At 41.0% G+C, this 23,956-nt stretch overlaps 1 protein-coding gene across 1 annotated transcript in view; it reads right to left on the bottom strand.

Annotated features, from left to right (window-relative positions):
• Positions 1-23,956, bottom strand: part of Sptbn1 (spectrin beta, non-erythrocytic 1) — a 129,286-nt gene that overhangs the window by 51,527 nt on the left and 53,803 nt on the right. Inside the window, exons 2-8 of the mRNA XM_051178758.1 lie at positions 16,972-17,123; positions 9,063-9,236; positions 7,137-7,228; positions 5,343-5,423; positions 4,892-5,007; positions 2,192-2,304; positions 1,388-1,575 (exon numbers count right to left, since the gene is read on the bottom strand). Of these exons, the coding sequence (XP_051034715.1) occupies positions 1,388-1,575; positions 2,192-2,304; positions 4,892-5,007; positions 5,343-5,423; positions 7,137-7,228; positions 9,063-9,236; positions 16,972-17,123 (916 nt within the window). The remainder of the gene's footprint in view (positions 1-1,387; positions 1,576-2,191; positions 2,305-4,891; positions 5,008-5,342; positions 5,424-7,136; positions 7,229-9,062; positions 9,237-16,971; positions 17,124-23,956) is intronic.

The following is a 23,956-nucleotide window of genomic DNA, read 5'->3' as shown; positions in this document are numbered from 1 at the left end:
CCAAGTGCTGGGATTATCAGTGCTTCTCAACCTGTGAACTGCAACCCCTTGGGGGTTAAACGACCCTTTCTCAGTGGTCGCCATATCAGACATCCTGCACATCAGGTATTTACATTATGATTAATAACTGGCAAAAATAGAGTTATGAAGTAATAATGAGAATAATTTTATGGTTGGGGGATCACCACAACATGAACTGTATTAAAGGGTTAGAGCATTAGGAAGGATGAGAAACACTGCTCTTAGACAATGGATTTACTTCATTCAGAAAGGTGGATGAATAGATCAGCAATAGCTATTTCAAACATGTAATCTTAATGTTCGGTGGGTTTCAGAGACCTCCCTCACCAAAGAATTTACAACCTGAATTTTCAGAAGAAATAAAAGGACTTTGGTAATAAACAAGAAATAAATTCCATAATCTTTACTCAATAACTATTAAAATATTAAACTTAAAAATCACACGAAAGTGTTTGGAGAGTGGGCTCAGCAGGTGAAAGTACTCGCTGTGCATAAGGGGTAGAGTTCAGATCTCCAGCACTTGCATTAAAGTTGACATAGCTATGCTGATAAACTAGCAGGCGGGTAACAATGACACATGGCACAAAGATTACTGCTAGCCTAGTTTCTGGTTCATTGAGATATCCTGTCTTAAGTGAGTAAATCAAAGTGATGGAGCAGACACCAAACACCCTCCTCTGGCCTCTGAGCATGCACAGATATGCATTTCCAAACATACATGGGTGTGTACATCACATACACACCTGAAAAAGGAGAAAAAAAACCAAAAACTTTTTTAGGTAACAAAACTCGATCTCAACTGATATAACTGATATGTAATGATTGTCTTTATCTACCACAATATTAATGCTACCACATACTTTTTTTATAGCATATTTTCTCAAACCCACCCCGGGTTTTATAACACATACTATACCAATATATACATTAACTTTTTTTTCTGATGCAAGATCTTGCCAAGTAACCCTGCACTCAGAGTCCCCCTCACTTAGTGCTTCAAGTGCTGGGATCTCAGGCATGTGCTAGCACACCTGGCTTCTCTGTGCTCCTCTTCTACACTCTAAAAGTAGAACCGTGAAAAACATTCAGTGTGAGGGTTTTGGAGAAGGGACTGAAGATTGTGCCATCCCTTAGGTTCTCACATATCCTGTGTACCAATGACACAATCTACTACAACGAGCTCAGGTGAGACATAATGTCTCAGCAACTAGAACTCAGGCAAGGAGAACAGGGCAGTAGTTAACAGAAACCATTACACAAGTCAAAAACAAAAACAACAACAACAGCAGCAAAAAGCCAGGTGTCCTTGGGCTGCTGTCATCTCTCCTCCAATATTAATGACAATGCATCACAATCTGCTTCTTACTTAGGTGGTTTTTCCACTGTGCGGTAAGTATTGAATGCCTGAAGCTGCTGCTGGACCCCAACCAGAGAATTAGCAAATTTTCGATTGTTCAGAATAATGATGGTTTGTTCAATCCACTCCAGAAGGTCAGAGGCAAGCGACTCATACTTCTCAATCATCTTCTCTGTCTCAATAGCATTATCAAGCACCTGTAATCAGAGGTTAGAAAACTGATACCCACGTCACCAGTCAAGGAAAACATGCTGTGAAACAGGTACCCAAACCATGCCTATTACCTGTGAGTGGTGACAATCTAAGTCAACTGAACTGGTTCTGAAGTCACCCAACCCCAAGGGAAATACTATGATGACTTGAGAAAAGCAAAGACGTCTCTGGGTTTGGGGTACAGGGAGGGGAACAAAACAAAATGAACAAACCAAAAGGAGGGGGTGAACTTTGCCCATATGAGATGAAAAGAACCTGAGACTGAGGTTTGTTAAATCATGGTGACTAGGATTTCATGACCACAGTAGAGCCAATTTAGTTAAAGTTTTAACAGTCAATTTCCATAAAGGACGAGGAAAGAGGTTCCTGTTTGAAATCTACCCCCCCCTACCCAATTTCCATTATAGAGACTACTACAAATCCTCTACTTCTTATTACCCTTTGGAAAGACAAAGATTCTACCTCATTCCTGCCAAAGAGGCCACAATGAAGTGCTGCTTACTCCAGGCAAAGTAGAGTCCACACAGGAAGAAGGACTCAGAGGAAGAGAAGGGAGGTCACTAGTTATGTGTACAGACTACTACATTCATGGAAGCTCACCTTCCCAATCCGCTTTCCTTCAACAGCCAAGGCCTTCATCTTAGAGAAGTAATGGTAGTAGGTCACCACATATGTGATGATAGACTTCTCATCAGGGTGGTCCACGCTGATGTCTGTAACCAGAAGACTTTGCTTAGAGTCTCACTCACCGTAAAACCACCAGGGCAGCAGAAGCAAGCTGGAACAACTGTCTAACAGTACTTAACAGCCAAGAGACTTCTTATTCTTTGAAAATCCTGCTATTAAGTCATTAATTACAAATGAGGAAGAAAGCACATGAATATCCACAAAACGCCTTCTGCAGTAGGCATGCTTGTTCCTTCACCTTACCCTCAACCCCTAACACCAAACTGGGCTGTGATTAGACATCCCATCTCAACCTATGGCACACTCACCTCTGGACATCTTTGTCTCCTTTTACCCATGTCCAGTTAGTGACAGAATTCTTAATGTCATAGTTCAGGCCCTCCTGTTCACATAAACAGACCTGAAGCAGACTTCTTTACTGGCTTCCCTGTTGCCACCGCTCACTTAAGGCTCACCATCCACAAGCACAAACACAAACTGTCCTTCAGTGAGTGAAGCATGGTCCCTTTAACTCTTTTTATCTTGTTGTAGCTTTTCTTTGCTTTTCCCATCCTTCCTTCAAATATTTAACAGCATTTTTTTTCTAAGTGCCAAGCATTATTCCAGATGTTTCTAATTCCACAGCAGAATATGTGTCTTCACCATTTTTCATGTGTCTACCCATACTCACTACCTGGCTCAAAAGGAGCAGCTCAGGGTTACATGGATATTTCTCATTCCTGTGTCTAAATTACTGTCTTCTTCCTGCCTCAGGACTCTGCTGTGTAAACACACAATCTACCTTCTGCAAGGTATTATTTATTCATGATTTTTGCCTATAAACCTTAATCATAAAGGCATCTTTATACCATTCCACATTTCCAATTCCTACTGAATGGTCAAAGTGTATTTACTGAGTAAGGAAACATATGAATGACAACCTAGGACAGATTAAAAATAAGACACAAAGAAATAAGTTTCCTAACAGCTCTGCCAGGTTCTTTTTCAATAAACATTTTACATATATCCTTATTTCTATTCTATAAACAGCCTAGGGTTTTAAACATGAGAACTCCAGGGCACAGGGCAAGATACTCCCAGACTCACTGTCATCAGGACCAACAGCAGCTGGTGTTCCTATTGGATAACTCTTGGGTGCATACCCAATCTGGTGAACACAAAATGCTTATATATCTGGAAGGAGTAACAGGTAAAAATATTTCCTACTTGTCTATGAATCATTTTAATCTATATCCTTTGGAACACTGGACAACTAGTGATCAAGGTCAAAATTACAGGAGATATCATACACTGTTTTTAGCTCCAGTCCTGTGATCTGAAAACTATCAGTCTCTCTTTTATATTGGTTGGTGATGAGAAAGATTAATGAATGAGTTAATAAAAAGTCTGTGTGATAGGAGAAGGGAAAAAAGGAGGCTCCTTGTAAAAATACAAAAGGCTAGACCTAAGGAAAACATTCTCACAGCAAGGAAGAGGTTAATAAAACTGCTCATAACTCAAGGAATTTTAGCTTCCTGTTTACATCAAGAAATCAGTTAATGGGTTAGTGCAAAGATAATTTTATCTTGGCTTCCTGTAGTAAATCTTAAGCACTGGAGAGTAGCAAGAAACAAGCTCGGCAGCCTTATGACCTTAAGATGCCCTTGAGAGTTCAACTTCCTATTCTATGTTTATAACAACTTTAAACTTTCACATACACATTTTTTGTCTTTCCCTAATATTTGCTTACAGCTGAATCTATAAGCTTCTAGCATTACAAACTAAATAATCCTATTATATTTTAAGTATTTCTCAAAATTAGAAAAAGTTCTGAAATTCCACACTGTACTGAAACCTAGAAACAATTTTTTGTTTTGGTTTGTTTTTTGTTTTTCAAGACAGGGTTTCTCTGTATGGCTTTGGAGCCTGTCTGGAACTCACTCTGTAGACCAGGCTGGCCTCAAACTCACAGAGATCCACCTGCCTCTGCCTCCCAAGTGCTGGGATTAAAGGCATGAGCCACCAATGCCCGGAGAAACGGGGGTTTTATAGGCTTCCCCAGAAAGGTCATCTAAAGACAGGCTTTGGCTACTACAGGGATCCAGATACTAGCCATCAATTCCACATAGATATGATATAGTCAGTCATAAGAGATACTGCTACCGTCTCACCCACTCACATAATCCCTTCCTTATTTAAGCTCCAGCATCCTAAGAGTGCCCTTGCTCTAAATCTCCATATTCTCATGAACATCAGTCAACAAACATTCACTGAGTACCTATGCCAGGCTGTTTCTGTGAGCACAGGTGCCAAGAACCTCTGCCGACACCCCACTGCCTGCTAGACTTTAGCCTGCAAAATGCAAGCCATCCTTCCTAGGGGTGTTCTCTACACCATTCCCATAGACTCCCTCAACCAAAGTTGGCTTCTTTTCTGGTTCTTTACCTTTGCCCATGGCCTCTCTCTAGACCCATCTTTCAAAGCCTTGTCAAATGTAACCCATCCTACAAATCCTCAAGTAACTGCCATACTGGAATTTGAAAGCTCCTGTTACTTTTCAAGGCGTGCTGCACACAGAAAGCACACCCAACACAACAAGACTTTACATGAAACTTTCACATCTAGGGTCCTTACCTTCAGGGTCCAACAGTTTAGTGAGGCCGAGGTGCTGCTCTGCCAGGTTAAATGCATTCTGCAGATTGTAGTGTGCATTGGATTTCTTCAGTTTATCAAAGTCTATCAGGTCTGGCCTATATAGAATGACAGTGGAACACCACAATATATTATGCCTTGAAAATAATTCAAGTGTCTAAGGAGACATGATAATTGCTCCAGAAATGCTAATATAAACACTTAATGGGGTAAAATTACAGTGTCATAGAATCATCAAGCAGTGATACCTCATTTTTAAATAATTTTAAAGTTTATCAGGCAAAAGAAAGATAATGGAGTAAACTCACACATTTTCTCCATATGAATGTAGACATTGCCATTATTGCACAGTATCTAAGCCACAGATAGGAAATACTACAACTCATCCAGATCTGCCATAGAAAAAACGGCCACACACTTTCTTCAGACTTACCGGTGTTTGTGTATGAGAGCATTAAAGGCCATGCCATCCCTCCAGCTAGTGGTGAAATTGTGGATGTTGACATTGGGGTACCTGCCAAAGACAGAGCATAGAGCAAAGCTTTAATAAAAAAAGTCTATGTTCACTGTAAACTCAAGGTCATCTATGAGTAAGGACAATCAGGTCTGAGCCTATGTCCCCTTAAAATCAGCTTGCTATGAAATAAAAATAAATTAGACAGCTGTTTGCCTTTAATTTTTTTTTTTTTTTTGCTTGTTAATTCAATTCCATAAAAGATATGAACTATGTTCTATATCGAAACATTATTCTCACTCAGGAAAAAGTGGCCATCATTCACTAGGATCTGAATTTATATACCAATGGGACAAAGCTGGCCAGGACTGCTTGGTCATATGATACCCAGCTCTGTTTTTCATGTATAGTGCTTAATTGATGTTTTGTGGATAAGAACTTCCCTGGAAAACTTTTGTTTGAAACCTGCCTCTAAATTAGAGTCAGCTATTTTTCACCATATTAATCAACTGTATTAATCAATAGTAACTTTGTATCTGTGCTTTCATCTGCTTATTAGGTTGTAACAGTGGTTCTCAATCTGTTGGGAGTTACATATCAGATATCCTGCATACCAGATATTTATATTAATTACAATTCACAACAGTAGCAAAATTAGTTATGAAGTGGGAAAAAATCATTTTATGGTTGGAGGTGCTACAGCACAAAAACTGTATTAAAGGGTTGCAGCATTAGGAAGGCTGAGAACCGCTGGGCTATGAGCTCTTTATGTTTTTCTATGCTTCACATTCATTGTTTACATCTATGGGTATCTAGAGTTTTTTCTTTTTGAAATTTTTTACATTTACCTATCTGTCTGATTGGGTTGTTTCTTTTTGGGAGAGGGGCAGAGGATACTTGTGGGGACAAGTTCTCTCATTCCACCATGTGTGTCCCCTAGGATCTGACTCAGGCCATCATTGATAGCAAGTGCCTTTATGGAAAGTGCCCTTAACCTGCTAAGCTATCTTACCAACACCTGCGGGTAAGGCAGTTTTGAGAATAACACACTAATTAAGGTGATAAAGACCTAGTTCTCATTAAGAACGAAGAACTCTAAAATAATTTCATCAGCACTTTATAGGACTTAGAAGCCATTTATTCACTTTTATTTACATGTATGTATGTGCTTGTGAGTTTATATGTACCATGTGCGTTAAGGTGCTCACAGGAGCTGTGGAGTTCTAGCAGTCTTGAGTCACCTGCTACGGGTGCCAGGAACAGAACCTGAGTCCTCTGGAAAAGCACTGAGTACTACTAAGTGCTGAGCCACTTTTCTAGGGATACTAGGGATATCAGCTAAATTCACAAAATGTCAATAGGCAACAAAAAGTCACAGTGCTATAAAGGATCTCCACATTGGGTTCCAGTGAAAGCCTACGAGGAAAAACAGGGCAGCTTCACATAATAACTACTTTTAAGTTTGCTGTGCAAAGCTTTCCAAATGGCAGAAATTAAAGGAAAAATTTCCAAATGCATTTTAAAAAGTATGTTTCTAAGTAATTCCTCGAAATGTTTTCAGAATTTTATAATTAAGATATAACAGTATGTGATGCTCCCTGATTAAAAAGAAAAAAAGCACCAGATTAAGAAAATGACAAGCCCCAAGTATAAATCAGAACTCCAATTCTGACAGCCAACAGAAATGTCAACATACCAACTGTCAGCACCTATGAGTCATGACCACAGGGACATACACTGGGAGATGCCTGGTGCCCTTCTGCGTTCACTCACCCAGCTGTCTTCATCTGGCACCACAGCAGCAATGCATCCTTGGCAGACTTTTTCTCTTTGTTATCTTCAGTCTCCACACTGATGTCCTGGATCTAAAGTTTAAAAAGAAGTAGGAGACAAACACTCAAGTTACTGTCCTGACAAGCTCCGAGGATTAGGTCTATATTTACACAACATAGACCCTAGTCTCACTGTCAGGGTCACCTCAGAATCCTCCAGAACTAGGTTTCCTATTCTATACATGAAGCCAAAGGGATGAGTGGTTGGTCACCTGAATGTTTCTCTAGCACCTATTAAGATCATGCATGCCCTGGGGGTCCATCTTTCCTACAGCAAGCTAGCTTGCTGGTTTCTAAAAGAAACCAGAAAAATATTTTGTGGAGGCACTATGTGCATACTTCTGAAAACTGACTTGATTAAATGCTATGCTTCCATGCTAAGATGACAAACAATCTCAACATCAGACATAAAGCCTGGTCTAACTGTCACAGTTCTACCACATTCATTCAAAATTTTAGTTGTTGGGTTAAGAGGCACCTATATTATTATTTTAGATAAATGCTCCCAATTGTGTTTTGTATTTTTTTTTCTTCCTATAACTGAATTTGGGACAAGAGGTGGGAATACAAGTAATGACTCAATAAAGCTAGTGAAAGAAACTGCACAATGCCAGCTACCAAAACTGTAGACCATGCACTTGTGCTAATGGCCTTGCTTCTCAATTCAAGAAGGGAAATATGTATTAGCAGGCTCAAGTACAAGAACAGCACACTGACAGTCAATGTCACTCAACTCAGTTCACTCTGACAATTTTGCAAATGGCTTTGTGTGCCAGCTCCCTGACATGGGCACTCACCCGCAGTCAAGGGGCCACATGGGAATGTTCTCATCACCACAGGCCAAAATAATAGATGACATCTTCAATGATAATTCAATTAGCCTATTTAATTAGAATAGCTAGAACTGGGCCCTGGGAATCTGAATTATTGAGATGTTTTCTCAACAGCAGCCATGAAGGCAGAGGACAGTCTCCTTCTGTAACACTCCCTCCCCACACAGAGACATCCAGAACATTGTTACATTGAAATCTCAGAAAACTAAGTCAGTTAAAATTTGATTTTTGATTTTTTTGGGTGAGATTTGTCCTTACTCAGAAAAATCAACAGCTCTTTATCAGAGGGTGCAAAGAAGAGGGAAAGCACAGGCACACAGTTGTACAGGAGACAGGACTGCTGGGGGTTGTTTGTAGAGTAACCTGACACTATGGTACAAAGTTTTTCCAACACTTCAAACTGTGATTGAAGAGCACGAGCACAAAACATGTCCTTGGAGACAGAGCCAGGCCTAAACAGTGGTATTCTTCCTAACACTATGTGTCTGAGCTCACCCAAGGCAGCCTGAACTGAACCCCACACAAACAAGGCTTAAGGGAGTGGCACAAAAACGACCTTGAGAGTGCCTTCTCACACAAGGCTTCTATACACAGAGGCACTCCATCACATTAATCATCAACCATTCAAACATACATAGGCTTTTAGCTCTTTCCTCCTGAAAACTGCTCCTTCACACCCAAAGGAAGACAAGAAGGTAAAAACAGAGCCCCTACCCTACGTGGCCACAATTTGGCGAAGTATAGACAGCCTAGAAGGGCCCAGGACCAATCACACTGTTTGACTTTTGTAACTGAGATCCAAATGGCAGAAGTACCAGGCAGGATGCAGTGGGCTGTGGTGCATCCTAGGAGCCCCATGTCATCAAGTCCTATCTGACAGGAAAGCCAAGCCTGTCATGTGCAGTGAAATGCAGAACATGGTAGGTCTGACATTCCTCCAGAGTGGCAGCAGCTGGGTCTCTCTAAGAGACCCTGTAGTTAGGAAGCTCATGTGTGGACAGCTGGCTAAGTTCTTTAAGCTGGTAGCCTCTTACCTGGAAACGTAGGATGATGGTCCAGATGAGGCCGAGGGTCAGCCGGTGGTTCCCATCCACAATGTCATGGGAACCCATGTTCTCAAGATGGACTCTCTGCTCCTTCAGGAACTGAAGGGCCTTGTCTACATTCTCCAGACAATGGATGCGCATCCGTCCCTTCGTGGGTTTAGGCTAGAAACAGAGAACAGAGGTAGAGACAGTTCATCTAGCATGCAGAGACAACTCCTGAGGACTACCCTGAATCACACATCTCAGCCTGAGTGCTCTCCCGCCAAAACCAAACTGAAATCTGTGTGCACTGATTTGGTTCAATTTCATGGAGTCTCGGCACTACTGCTGCCATCCGCAAACATATTATTGAGGATCAATTGACCGTTTTAAATGTAACAACAGATTGCTGCTAGGTTGGGCCATTTCCTAAGATCAACTTAAGATGAAAATGGGACATACTCTCAAATCAGGAGAATTTCCGAGTGGTAGTTTTATGAAGCTAGAGAAGGGAACAAGTAAGAAGAAAGAACAAAAAGAAAGAAAGAAGGAGGAGAGAGGGGAAGGGAGGGCAGAGGGACAGGAACGAGATATCTAAATACCTTAAATACTTAACTATCTGTTCATTTTACAATTCTATCAAATGGAAAAGAAGCCTTTGGAAGGGGAACATTTTTAACATTCCTGTCATATTTACTATAAACATCTACTCAATATCTCTCTCTCTCTCTCTCTCTCTCTCACACACACACACACAAATAAATGTTACTAGGGGAGTTCAAGAGATAACTTAGCAGTTAAAGAACACTGGCTGCTCTTCTAGAGGATCCAGGTTGGATTCCCAGCATCCACTTCCAGTCACAACGGTCTATGACTCCAGTGCCAGGGGATCAGATGTCCATTACTGGACTCTGTGGGCACTGTACAAATGTGGTACACAAACATGTATGCATGAGAAACATCCATACACATAAAAATATATAAGCAGCATCTAAAATTTAAAAAAAAGTAAGTTACTGGAACATTTACTTTATCACCTCATTGCAATAACATTCATGCTTTTAAAACATTTCATAACTGATGCTCATCCATCTTCAGTGAAAGATTTAACCTCCCCCCCCCTTTTTTTTACAACAGAATAACAAAAAAGACATGGCAAAGTGTGGTGGTATTTTGTCTGTGCTATAACAAATAAAGCTTGCCTGAAGATCAGAGTGTAGAGTTAGCCACACTAGTTAGCCATAGAAGCCAGTAGCACACAACTTTAATTAATCCCAGCACTTGGGAGACAGAGGAAGATGGATCTCTGTGCATTCAAGGTCATCCTGAGCAACACGAGACTGAATCAGTCTAAAGGAAAAGCAGAGCTCACACCTTTGAAACCAGCACTTAGGATAACATGCCTTTAATCCCAGCACTAGGGAGGTGGAGACAGGACTGATAAGGCTGGGTGGAGAAAAGAATAAAAGGCAAGAGATAGGAGCTCATTGCTTTCTGTCTGAGGTTTTGCAGAGATGGGAATCTGAGGATTCCCAGGGACAGGATCACCCCTTTGGTCTGAAGATTCAGTAGATATAAAAACTAGTGACTGGCTGTTCTGCTTTTCTGATCTTTTAGCATTAAACCCTATCAGACCCAGGGTTTTTATTATTAAGACCAATTAGAACTCTTACAAGTTAAATAACAGTGGTAGTACAATGCAAGAGAGAGAGAGAGAGAGAGAAAAAACCAACACTAAAGCTTGTAAGGCCTGGTGGTACATGACCAAATTTGCAGCTCCTCTGAAATTAAGGCTAAAAGATCCTAGGTTCAAGGCTAACACAAACAACTTACTGAGACCCTGTCTCAAAGTAACCATAATAAAACAGGTGGAGAATGTAACTCAGTGGTGCAGCACTTGCTTAATATGCAAGGCCTCAGGTCCAATATCCGCCACCCTAATAAATACCACTCACCCTCCTACCCTCCTAAATTCCAGCATGCCAATTCTCTTATCTTGTGTTCTATTTACTTCAGAGAGGGACTGTCAAGTGTTTAAGGTGTGATAAGATACCCAGACAAATTCAGGAACTATGGACCATTCCTTTACACTGGGTGAATATATGTCACTGTGATTGGTTTAATAAAGAAGCTGACTGGCCAATAGCTGGACAGGATAAGGTTAGGTGGAAGAACCAGACTAAGGACTCTGGAAAGAAGAAGGGCAGAGTCACAGGAGTCACCAGCCAGACATGGAGAGGAAGCAGGGTGCAAGATGAAAGAGAGGTAATGTCACATGGCAGAAGGTAGATTAATCTAAATGGGTTAATTTAGTTCTAAGAGGTAGCTAGTAATAAGCCTGAGCTATCGATCAAACATTTATAATTAATATTAAGTCTCTGTATGGTTATTTGGAAGTGGCTGCCAGAACAAAGAGAAACTCTGCCTACAATAATACTCAAATTCAGCAAACAATAAATTATTCTCAAGAGGTGACAATGATTTCACCTAATTACATGGATTCCAACATGAGAAACTTCTTGGCTACATCTACTACTCTCTGTGGTGGTTTATGGCTGGCTAATCAGTCAATCCTCATTAAGGGCCACATTAGAGAGAAACTATTATTCATATCCTTTTATTGTTGAGGGGATTATTTAACTAGCTAACTAGGATGTAGTAATGTATGTAGTATGTAGATAATGAGCTAAAAGCTCATTATCTTTATGTTACTCAAGAACACAGAATACAAACAAAAGTGGTTGGTATGCATTCCCATATGAATGGTAAGGAAAGACTCAGTTCTCATCTGGCAAATAATTTTAAGAGTTATTTATATATTATTATGATTCACAGTCTCAAAGGGAGTTAAGAAACTAATGACAAAAAACCGAACACAAAGGGATATGGTAGGGGTGTATTTCTCAAGCTGCCCCTCCAGAGTGGCATACCATCTTGCCTTGATTACTATCAGATTTCAAGGGTGGCATTTCTGTCCTGTATAATTATTGATGGGACAGGGAGGCAGGCAGGTTGATCCTCTAAGGAAATTAAATTAAATCAATTTCATAACTTCCCTTCACAACTCACATTCTGTTTATTCATTCATTTATAATTGATACCTGTGTTTTTCCTGTTTCTCATTCCAGGATACCCCTTCTTGTCCCAAATAATACCAACTATTATTACGCTACTCCAGATCCATCTTCCATCAGATTCCAAAAGAGAATCATGGAGTGAGCCAACATTAGGACCTGGTTCTAATTGCCCAGAGTCATTAGGTTAAGCCCTAACTCTGAGAATCAGTGTAGTCATGGGCTAACTCTCCTTTCCTGCATGGACTCAAGTCCTTTTTGAGAGCAAAGAATGGGGTGTGTGATTCCTCCCAAGCCTCTAACTCTGGCAACTGCCCATGAAGATTATTTACTTTTTCCAGGCAGAGACTGAACCCAGAGCCTTAAACATGGTAGACAAGTGCTCTTTACAGTACATCGTGAATTACAGTCTACAGAATATATACAATGGCAGGACTTGCTGTCAAGAGTCTAGATGTAGAAAGAACACATACTTCCTGGAACTAGTGTGATTTCCTCTTTAAACAGAAGAGGATACAGAAAGGATTCCTGGCAGGCTATTCAGGAAGGGAAGGAGGCTTAAGCCAACTATCTCACCTTAGTAATTCCCCCCTGTCCTTTCTCCAGGGAGATAGAGAGCAGAATGGAGATGGAGGACAGAGTCCAAGACCTAAGAAATACCTTAGTCTTCATCACCACACACACACACCTGCTTGGCCTGCATAGTGTCTCAATTCCTGAGTTATATTGTCTTCAAAGAAAAGACATTTAATACAGTGGTCACTGAAGTCACTTCCAGCTACAGAAGACTTGTCATCATGCAAGGTAAATTTCAAGTGAAGAGGAAGCCAGAAAAGATACTAAATGGCTCAGGAAAACTGTGCAACCAGCACTTGCATTACTCATAGATGTGTGCCCCACCCACCCACAAAGCAAAGCATATCACACACCTGTGGCTATGCCTTTGGCTGTGGCTGGAGGATGGAGTATTTGAGGCCAACTTGAGCTGTAGCTGTAGTGAGACCCTGTCTCCAAAGAGAAATGACTATACACATAAAACCAAACTGTCTGCAAATTCTCCCCTATCAAACACTGAAAGGAAATAAACTCCCCAAAGCTACACACTCTCCAGGGCTAAAAAGCCAGCTTAGGGATTAATCAAGAGTACTGCCTGCCCTCCTAGAGGAACCAGCACTCACGTAGCAGCTCAAAACCATCTGTAACTCCAGTTCTAATGCCTTTTTCTGGCTTCCACAGGCACCACACAGACAGGGCACACAGATAGATATGCAAGCAAATAATAATACACATAAATAAAAGTAAATGTGTATATTTAAGGAACTCCAACTAAACAGGACACTTGTCCAACTGCAGAATCCTCTGATAGAGCCCCTAGACACTTTGTTTTAAGTGTGAACATTGGAGAATGCTTTTTTCTAAGCTAAATCTGATATTATGGCCTCCAGATACTTAGTCTGAGCCACTCTCCTCCTGGGTCCAACAAGCCTCAATTCCCTACTAAGATTCTGGGACACTTCATCTAAAGGGCTCCTTTTCTTTTCTCTTCCTAATTCCAGGGCTTTGCTACCATTCTACTGGCACTTTAGTATATGGTTCCTCTCACTATTATTTATACAAGTAGATCGAAAATTAGTGGGAGTATGAGTTCTTGCAATGGCTGATTGTCCAAAACAAAGTGCTTAGAAAAAGAGCCTGGTTCTGTGACTGGTCCACAAAATTATGTCTCAACAAACAATACATGCTGGTATCATCACTTAACAGAGATCTTGGAAGAAAAGTAAGGAAAAACATAAGTTCATTCTAAACAGTTCAATGCAGGATTTAAGGCTTAACAAATCTATGGTAAATTAGGCTTTGGTGGCACACACCTTTAATCCCAGCACTCGGGAGGCAGTTAAATCTCTGTGAGTTCAAGGCAAGCCTGGTCTACAGAGCTAATTCCAGGACAGACTCCAAAACAATACATAGAAACCCTGTCTCGAAAAACCAAAAACTATGGTAAATTTTACCTCCTCCACTTAGCTCAAGCTGTTCAGGAATCATTGGTTGTAAAACCAACAGAACAAATAAAACAAAACACAAACATCTTTTTTTAATGCCTAAACTTTCTGGGGGGTTGATTTTTCTTCTAAAAGATTGATTAAACATAAAGGCAAAATCAGTAAAGAGCAGGTGATCAAAACTTAATGATATCTGTGATTGAAAACAATATGCACTGGAGAAGACCCAGATCCCTGGAAAGACTTGCTCTAAGTCAGAGGGGAGCTATGCTTGGAAATTCTTCTTTGTCAAAGGGGCCTGGAAGGGTTGAAATCATAGGCGGGCTCTGAACCTTTGGGACAACTTCACCATTTAAGTGCAAGCCTAATGACACTGTGCTGATTATATGGTGGGCAAACCTCCACACTTTTAGTCTCAATCTCATCTGGCTTTGAGATCAAGTCCAATTAATAAAGTGGTGGACAGAGGCTCTGTGTTTATACTTTTTTCTGGCCAAGATAATGCCAGAGTAAACAACAGTCTATATTTTTAATACAATTTTGAAATAAGACCTTCATGAAGAGTTATAGTCTTCTGTGATTTCAGAACAAAACACCAGAAAGATATGGTTTTAATTCTCACTGATTCCCAGTTAGCAAGTCTTATTGCTCCATGGCTAGATATACATGAATCGAGCAAGGAGTGAACACTTTTGGATATCTAGCCAGTTGGGCCAAGCCTACAGGTAGAAATTCCTCTTCACAAGAAGGTCAGAATCAAGCAAGGCAGAGGGCTACCTAAAAGCTCTAAAAGATCTAATTCTTCTAAATCCAGATATGTTCTGGATCATGAACTAACACTCAGTAAAAGCACATGCATTCAGAAAGGTCCCCTCTGCAAAAGGGTCCAAAGTTTTATTAATAAAGTAAGTTTGCATATTCTAGTCACTGAAACATGTACCTACTATCTCCTCCTAGTTGGTGGTAAAAACTAAGACTAACTCACTCAGTAACTGAGACAGGGCTACAGACTGACTGCAGATGTCTTTTACCCCTGGAGACTGACCAGGCAGCAAATTGTCTGTGTCATTTCTAGAGTTTATATATTATCCTTCTGTGGTCTTTGATGGAGTTGAAGACAGACAGTTAAGGTTATAGTTTTCCTTAGTTAGGACTAAAGATAAGATACATATAAGACTTTAGATTCACAAAGATAGGATAGATGATAAAAATATTTTCTTTAAATCTTGCTAAATGTTAATGGCCTAAATTTTGTTAACTGTGGTTCTTACTTGATAGCTGTTTTGTTATATATTTTGCTATGTTAAGGTTAAAACCCTTCTTTTTATTTAGACAGAAAAGAGGAAGACGATGGGAGATGCATTCTGTAAATATGTTTCTCTTATTGGTTAATGAATAAAGCACTGTTGGTAAATAGACAGGACTAGGAGACAAGGAGGATTCTGGGAGATGTACTAAAGAGATTCAAGATGTAGAGACTTGAGGGAAGAGGTCCGGATCCCTTCCCCGGTAAGATAAGACCATGTGGAAATACTTAGATTAATAGAAATGGCTTAATATTTAAGACAGAGCTACCAATAAAAAATACTAGTAACAGGCCAATAGCTTTATATCTAATACAGTGTATCTGTGTGTTATTTGGGGGCTGTCGTGGCTGTGGGGCCAGGCTGACAGGAAAACTGCTCTAACAAAACAGGGGAGCACTGTCCCACAAAAGCACCACCTTCTTGCAGCCATCTGCACAGGGGCTTATTATCTAAATCTAGTCTGACCTATAAACTGTTAATAAAACATGAGGCAGTAACACCTACACACCTGGACAGATGGCAATAAAGATGAGAAGAAGCCTGACCACCTTCTGAAGAATCTGTTCTTGACCAGAGAGGGACATAGAAAGAAAATACCACTTTCATTTCTGCTGAGGTTTTGAGATGTAATCCTGTTCACAGACTCCTAAAGGGGAATGTAAAACCCTAGTCTCTCACCCGCAGTCAGAGGTGTGGATTGATCTGCAAAAGACCCATTGTGGCTGTCAAGTTATAGGATGGAGATCAAGTTAAATACAGGATTTTTTTTTTTTTTTGCAGCCCCGCCAATTATTGGCATCACATTTTCCTGGTGATGTCAGTACAGATGTGGGGCTCTATCCCTGGGCACCAGCTTGGCTCAGATATACCACCACCTACAGAACTACATGAGTTGTAGCGGAAAATAGAGCACATGCTTTTAAGCTAAGGGGAGAAAAAAACCTGCTGGGCCAGTCACAGTGAGTGGTTTTAGCTTCTCTGGCTTAAGGTATATACACAAATGTCACATTACTGAAGATACCGTTTTACTGCAGACTAACAATTTTCTGCCCAGAAGAGACAAGGGTGAATTTATCAGATGCTCCATTCCCAAGAAGATGACACAGTATCAGCATGTACTATCAGCTCCAAAACATAAGGAAAGCAGGAAAAAACAAAAAACAAAAACCTGCCAGAGGCTACCAGCTGCCACCTTGAGATTTTCTGAAGAATCATCAGTAAGACATAAATTTAAAACTCCTCCCATGATCTCATGTAAATGGCAGGTTCATCTCAGAGCCAACGTCTAAATGTGGCCTTTCTATTGCTAGCACTCTGCCTTATTAGCACAATCAGCTAGAATCCTCCCTACAAAGGAGGCAGGCATCTTAAAAAACAAAGCTACATTATTACAGTTCAATACCATCACCCAGAATCAATGTGTTTATCTCACTTATCAAGATTCTTCTCCAGAAAACATTCTTAATTGCAGAATTTACCAGGAGACAAGCTTGTATTTGTTTCTTAAAAAATGTTTTCCAATTTAATAGTTGCTTACCAGCCTCTCTCCGGAAAGGACCTCCAGCAGCTTGATGAGCATCCGTCCATCTCGAAGGTCAGTGTACAGGTCTGTGATTCGGCAGGACACCCGGGCAAGGTGGGAGTTGACCCATTTGGTAAAGGTCTTCTTCTGTACGGCTTCACGCTCATCTGTAAGTAGAGGAGAATTCACTTTACCACCAACCCAGCAGGGGCAACAGCATGTGTAAGCCAGCAAAGCTCAAGAGCCCATACAGCAAGAAGACATCAGCAAAACTGAACTCAAACGAAACCTCCACTTAGCTCTTCCTTCTGGGAATGTTGAAATTTGGACAACTCCCAGGCTTGTAGGCAGCAGAATCCAACAGATGATAGTATGCAGTTAATCAATTTGACTACAGAGCTTCTGGTGACATACTCATCTTCTATTCTCCCAAAGGTGAGTATCGTGCAAGTACTACACAGTACATGAAAGAGCATGGGGCACAGAAACTTGGGAGACAGTAGGAACTGCTTCCCTCAGTACAAAAGCCGAGATAATACCTGACAAGTTAAATTTACTCATGACTGTGAATCAAGGCCATGGATCTTCAGAAATTCAGTCACATGTACTGTGACAATAGAGAAAACAGGTAACAGGGTAAAGTGTCCAGGCAAGAGAAAGGCACATTCAGGGCCCAATGTTTTGACAACACACTGAGACCACCTTCAATGTCTTCTACAAATTAAGCACACAATGATCATCTCCAACCAAGATTTTAACTACACACTGAAAAGGAACCTACTGGTATACAATTCAGGGTACAGTCACTGAAAATTCAAGCCATCTGGAAAACAGTATTAAGATTTTTTTTTTTTAAGTCTAACTTACATCTGAAACTCTAAACATAAACTTGTAGAATTGGCTCCCAAATTTTGTTTCTGCAGGATGCTCTAATGAGGTTGCTGAAGACTTTCAAGAAGCATCCACAATATACCATTTCCTGATTGTAGGATACAGAACTAAACAACCACCATTTATATACCCTACCTCTGGTTCCACCAGAGCTGAAGCCCCATATCCTCTCCATAAAGGTGTTTACAACATTGCTGTATTGAAAAAACCACCAGGTAGTATGTAAAGCTGACTCCTACTGATGGAATAAAGTATTGGGTTCCTGAATTGGCCAGGGGGACAGCAAACAGCCCCATGTCTGGAAAGCTGTGCTGAAGCCTCCATCCCACCTACCACAGTAAGACAGTGAGGCAGAGACAAGGCTGGACAAGCTTCTACCACCATATTCCAAGCCAAGTGCCTGCCAAGACACCTGGGCCTCCTGTTGCAGTTAGCAGGTTCTTGAACTCCAGTCTTTGCCTATGCAACAGCCCATCCACTCAGAAAGAGGGCCCTTATTCAGGCAAGGACTAACCAGAAACAAAGTACCAGGAAGAGTAGGACTGGGGGAAGGAAGAAAAGGCAGCTAAGGGCATACTGCAGCCTGTAAAAGGAGTTATGCTAGTAACACCATCACAGGTCGAGACCACATGCATTAATCTCACAATCATCATCAACATAGTTTTTGTTGTTGTTTGCTTAAAGTTTAGCTGTTTTGAAAGAGTAGTCCAGAGCAGAGTACAGAGACACATCAAATTAGGGATATTTCTAGAATGTACCCCCCCAATTCCTGATTTAGACATATTTAGGTCTAATTAATTTCTTTAAAAAAATTGTATTTCTTGTCTGACAGTGGAGGTGCATAACTTTAATCCCAGCATTCAGAAGGCAGAAGTAGGTGGACTCTGTGAGCTCCCGGGCTATTAATGAAGGGTTTGAGGGGTTCAAAGTCACTACCACACCCAATCTATCAAGAGAATAAGATCAAAATGAAAAGCTGCTTAGATTCAAGTATTTCTCAAGTATTTCTCAATACAGCCCACCATTATAATGTGGGTGACTCCCACATTAAACATTGCTAGCTTCTTTCACGTTCAGATGTAGTAGGAGCCCTGCCCCAGAGTTATAGCTCAACCCCACTCCCCACTCCCACAAAGAAACAGAGAGGTCAATGGTGGGAGCAGAAAAAAAATGAACTCAAACACTCCAAAACCTAGGCAAGGAGGCTCCCCAGAGCTGCAGTGAATGCCTCAGAAGCTCTAGAAAAGGGGAAGGAAAGAGAAGGAAGAGAAATTGAAAAAATAAAGTGAATGAGAGGTTTTGTTCTCCTTCCTATATGTGCCTTTCCCCCAGTTTCAGGTTGAGGAAGAGTACTAGAAAAATCAAAGACTCTGAGCTCCACAGGCTATCACTACCACCACTGAAAAAACGATTCTGTAAGGACTGGACAATGAACAACACCCTATGATGGAGGAAGGGCAGACACACAAAGGCAGGCCAGCTGATGCGTCATCCTCTAATGGAGTGTGTACGGAACAAGCGCTTCTGAAGCAGCAAGGAGGGAGGGTCTACCCAGTGGCCCAGATGAGGATGAGGGAACTGTCCCTGGAGACCCAGTTCTTTGTTCCACCTTTCTTGGGAAGGCAAATGACATCATGCCTGTACTCCCCCTACCCCACCCCAGAGAGGCAAGGGGAAATAGGCCAGAGGCCTGCAGAGGAACAAAAGGCCCTTGACAAAGACAATGGAAGACAGTCCAGAGGCTTCCCAAGTCAAGATGCTGTGGCTGGCCAAGCTATGGGAGGAGGTACTGGGAACAGAATGGAGAACAGTGCCTGCCTGCCAACTCTCAATGGGCATGAGGCAACTGCAGTGAGATGGGAAAGGGTCCCTTTAAGTGCCACACTGACCTGGTTATTTAGACAAGTGGTTAAATATGGTCCCCAGGGGATACTGACTAATGCTTACAGACATTTTTTATAGTGGTGACTGAAGGATAGGTGCTACTAGCATTTAAAGTGCACAGGACAGCCTCTACAAAGGAAAAAAAAAAAAAAAGTCATCCAGCCCAATGTGCTGAGAAATCCCTGTTTAAAGGTTCTTTTATCAATTATAGAGGAAACTAGAGTGTATCAGACTAATCAGCCTACATAAGCTAGAGAGTGTTCACTCATCTTTCTCTTTCCTACATCAAATCTTTTTAGAGTTTAACATTTTCAACAGATTCCATAGGGGCAGAAAGTGCTTGCCTTCAGGCAAACTCATTCCACAAGGAGCAGGCTGCAAAACAAAGTATGTGCAATGCTCATATGGGTCAATGACAGTAGGCATTTGATTTCCCCTGACATTTCCACTCTCCTCTTACCCTCAAAGGGCTGTTACCAAATCCAGTCATAAAATACATCCTTGGGACTCACCTAAAGGATGGTTAAGTACTCAGAGGCGCCCAGACTACTGTAACTCTTCACTAGGTTACTTCCCACTGCACTCAGAGGCGCCCAGACTACTGTAACTCTTCACTAGGTTACTTCCCACTGGACTCAGAGATGCCCAGACTATTCTAAATGTTCACTAGTTTACTTCCTGCTGCATTCTACAACAAAGAAGCACTCTCATGTCCAACCATTAAGACATTAGCAGGGATGGTGGGGGGTGTCATTTGCTGGAAAGCCAATCAATCCTGTAGATGCTGTCTAAATCAATTGTCTTTCTTGAGTGAAATAATCTCTTCCTAATAAGCACTTGGGCTGAACCTTCTGGTATAAGCAGGAGATCTACCCTGACTCAAATACAATATAAAAAGAGGGTTAGGGCAGGTCAGTGGTACAGAGCTTGCCTTGAATGTGCAACATCCATGGTCTAATCATGGATATCCTCTAAACTAAAAAGATAAAAGAGTAAAAATCCCAACACTGTTTATAAAACCACATGTACATGTGTGGCAGGAGGTTTCATGACAGAGTAGAGAGGACAATGTCTCATTTCTAAATTTTCATAGAGCACTTACTTAGCATTTAATGTAGCCCAGCCCAAACCTAAGTATCTAAAGTTGTCAGAACTGTATCATGAGGAAGGAACTGACTCTCTAAGCAGACTGGCTCCAGAGCCAGGCCTCTCAATGACTGGGCAACAGTATTTTACGCATGACATCTGGGGAGGTAGAAAAATAACACATTCCCACTATAGGAGAGTCAGAATCACTGTTGCTTTCCCATCCTAACACAAGTCTTCTGAATATACTTCATCCTTGAGCAAGTCTCTGACATTAGGATAATGTTTCCATGGACACCAGATCTGCCTCTGCTGCCTACCACAGCTTGTTCCACCTACAAAGTTAGAGAGCAGGTTTTTCTCGCCAGATTGAAACACTTCTTGGTATCACCTTTCACGGTGATTGTCTTTTTGACAGGTGGGGGAAATTAAAACTAGAAACTAAAAGTAGTGTGAGTGTGAAGCCCCAGGCAGGTAGCTTTGAGTGTGAATATCCAGGTAGCTCTACAGACTGGTCAGTAGTACCAAGCAAACAAGGAAATCCACCCTCAAGGGATGTTGACCTGTGTCAGCTCTGATTTATTAGGCAGTGGTTGAAATCCTGTGACTGCATTCATCCCAGAAGCAGACTTTCCTGCAACAACACTCCATAATGCACAGTAAGTTCCCTGGAACCTTAGAGCAACTGCCAAGGAGGTAGAATCCTGAAGACATTTCCAACAAAACCCAAAGGCTCAGTATCACCAGCCAGTAATTGTGGGGCTGGTGCTAGGAGGGGAGGGTGAGTCACATGTCTAACATGTCTTTCCCATTCTTCAGTCACATAAAAGGGAACAGTGAACTTAGCTCCACCCTCTCTTCTAAGTGCTTCTCCTTGATTCTCTGTTTTACTTTGTCCAATAACTTGAAATTTCATAGCATATCTTTAAAAAGATGATTAGATATTTAGAATAGAGCAACAATTTTGGATGATGGTTAAACCAAAGAGCTGTGACTAATAGTCCCTCTATCACCATCCTCTATTAGAAGTACCTAGTTAACTTTTTACAAATATTTATTAAATTATTATGTATAAGTGTTCTGACTGCATGTATACCTCCATACCAGAAAGAGGGCACCAAATCTCATTATAGATGGTTTGTGAGCCATCATGTAGGTTCTGAGAATTGGAACTCAGGACCTCTGAAGAGCGGCCAGTATTCTTAACCTCTGAGCCACCTCTCCAGCCCACACAGCTTACTTTTCTTTAAGGAATGGACATAACAGTTCTGGAAAACTGTAATGTGTCAGTACCTATTCAGTCTGAAGTGTTATAACAACAGCACATTTCATTAGCATTGGCCAAGTGTTACAGGACACAACAGCAGCTTTGATGAACACAAGGGCCTTGTTATAGAAATGACCAGGCAGCAAGGCAGCATCTCTTTGCAATACAACTCTGCATGGGATACTGCAATCATAGTCACCAGACAGTTTTGGCTACAGAAAAGAATGGGAGTTAGGAAAGAAGGCAAAGTCATCAAACATTGTTGGGGGGTGGGGGAGTAAGGAGAGAAAAAGTATGGTTTATATCTGGATTAAGAAACCTTCTTTTTACTTTAAAAACTCAACTATATGTTTTTCTTCCTATGGCATTTTATTTTATTTTTTAAAAGGGGGCTGTGGAGGGAATCACACTCTATAGCCTGAGCTGCCACTAAATTGTTGGCAATCCTGTGGACTCTAGATCACTGTGATTACAGGCAGGCACTACTACTATTCACAGCTAAGAATGTATCCTATCAGATTCTTATTTAATTGTGCTAACATAACAGCTTGCCATAAGAGATGGCAATGGCACAATTTTCAAGCAAGTTAAATGTAGACTTGAATTCAAAGTACTGAAAGGAGTTACAAGAATGGACACTAATAGAAGGGAGTGACAAGGTCTAGAGAACATATTCCATGCCTGGCTATTTAAAGCCACCTAATTTGAAATTCAGAGTAAACCCCAACTCTGTGTTTAAATTCTCATACACTTAGTAAACCAGAGTTTAGTTAGGAAAACAAAGTAAAAAGTTAAAAAAGTGATCCAAAAGAATAAAGAAGCAAAGACCGGACTATAAGAGAATTACTTTAGTATTGTACTTTATACAGAAAAAAATAGAATAATTTCAAGTCCAACCCATCAAGTCCCTGCTCTGTGCCTTTCTCTTCATTTCAAGCATCACTGCTATGATCAATGGCCCACAGTGCTTTTTCAAAGTTCACCTACTACACTGACAGTCCAAATCACAGATTCCAGCTTCCTGGGGCCCACATGGCCTTTCTGAAGGTACCAGCTTCATTGAGGGACTTTTCTGCTACATCATCCCTGAGTTCACACCCAGCAGGCCATGTTCATCCTGCCCCCAGCTCTCTTCCAAGCACCTTCTTCGACCCAGCTTGGTTGGAATTGCTGCTCTTACTACAAAGACATTTTCCTAATTCTCATTTGTTCTTAAGATCCAAACCAAAATGACCTACCAAAAGAAGTCCTACTGGGTCTCATAATTTCATTATCTGTCACTTTTCCAGTATGTATCCACCTATTCTTTACCAGCTCGCAAATGCCTCAAGGGCAACAGCTCCATTCTTCAACTGCTTAGAGTCTTGTCCATCCACTTGGCATAGTAACTGCACAATAGACAACACACACACTTTCAGTACTTAAAAAGGAGGCTCTTAATGTTATCTTTTGCAACTAGTTGGTGGTCCCCCTGAAATCAAGGAGGGAAAAAAATTCCTAAGCACAGAGACATATTCTAAGCAATTAAACATAATTGTGCAAAAAGAAAAAAAAAAGGAAAGAAAAAACCTCTCACAGGTGAAGTATTTTTGTAATTGCTTTTTGATGTCTAAAATGTAAATACATTTGTATTAATTTCAGATAACATCTAAAAAACCAACCTAAAGGGTTTGACAACTTTTTTGTTTTGAACTGCTAACATATGCCTGCAAAGCCACAAAATACACAAAAGTATATAACATTATTTTAACACAGAAGGACATTAACCTAGGAGCTGAAGAGATGGCTCCATGCAGACCTGGGTTCAGGTCCTAGCACCAACACGGAGGCTCAGAACATTCTCTTAACTCCTGTTTCAGAACACTAGGCATG

Source organism: Phodopus roborovskii, unplaced genomic scaffold (assembly GCF_943737965.1).
Source record: "Phodopus roborovskii unplaced genomic scaffold, PHOROB, whole genome shotgun sequence".
NCBI lineage: Eukaryota > Metazoa > Chordata > Mammalia > Rodentia > Cricetidae > Phodopus > Phodopus roborovskii.
The sequence above is the reverse complement of the archived record's forward strand: the minus strand, read 5'-3'. Positions and strand labels throughout refer to the sequence as shown.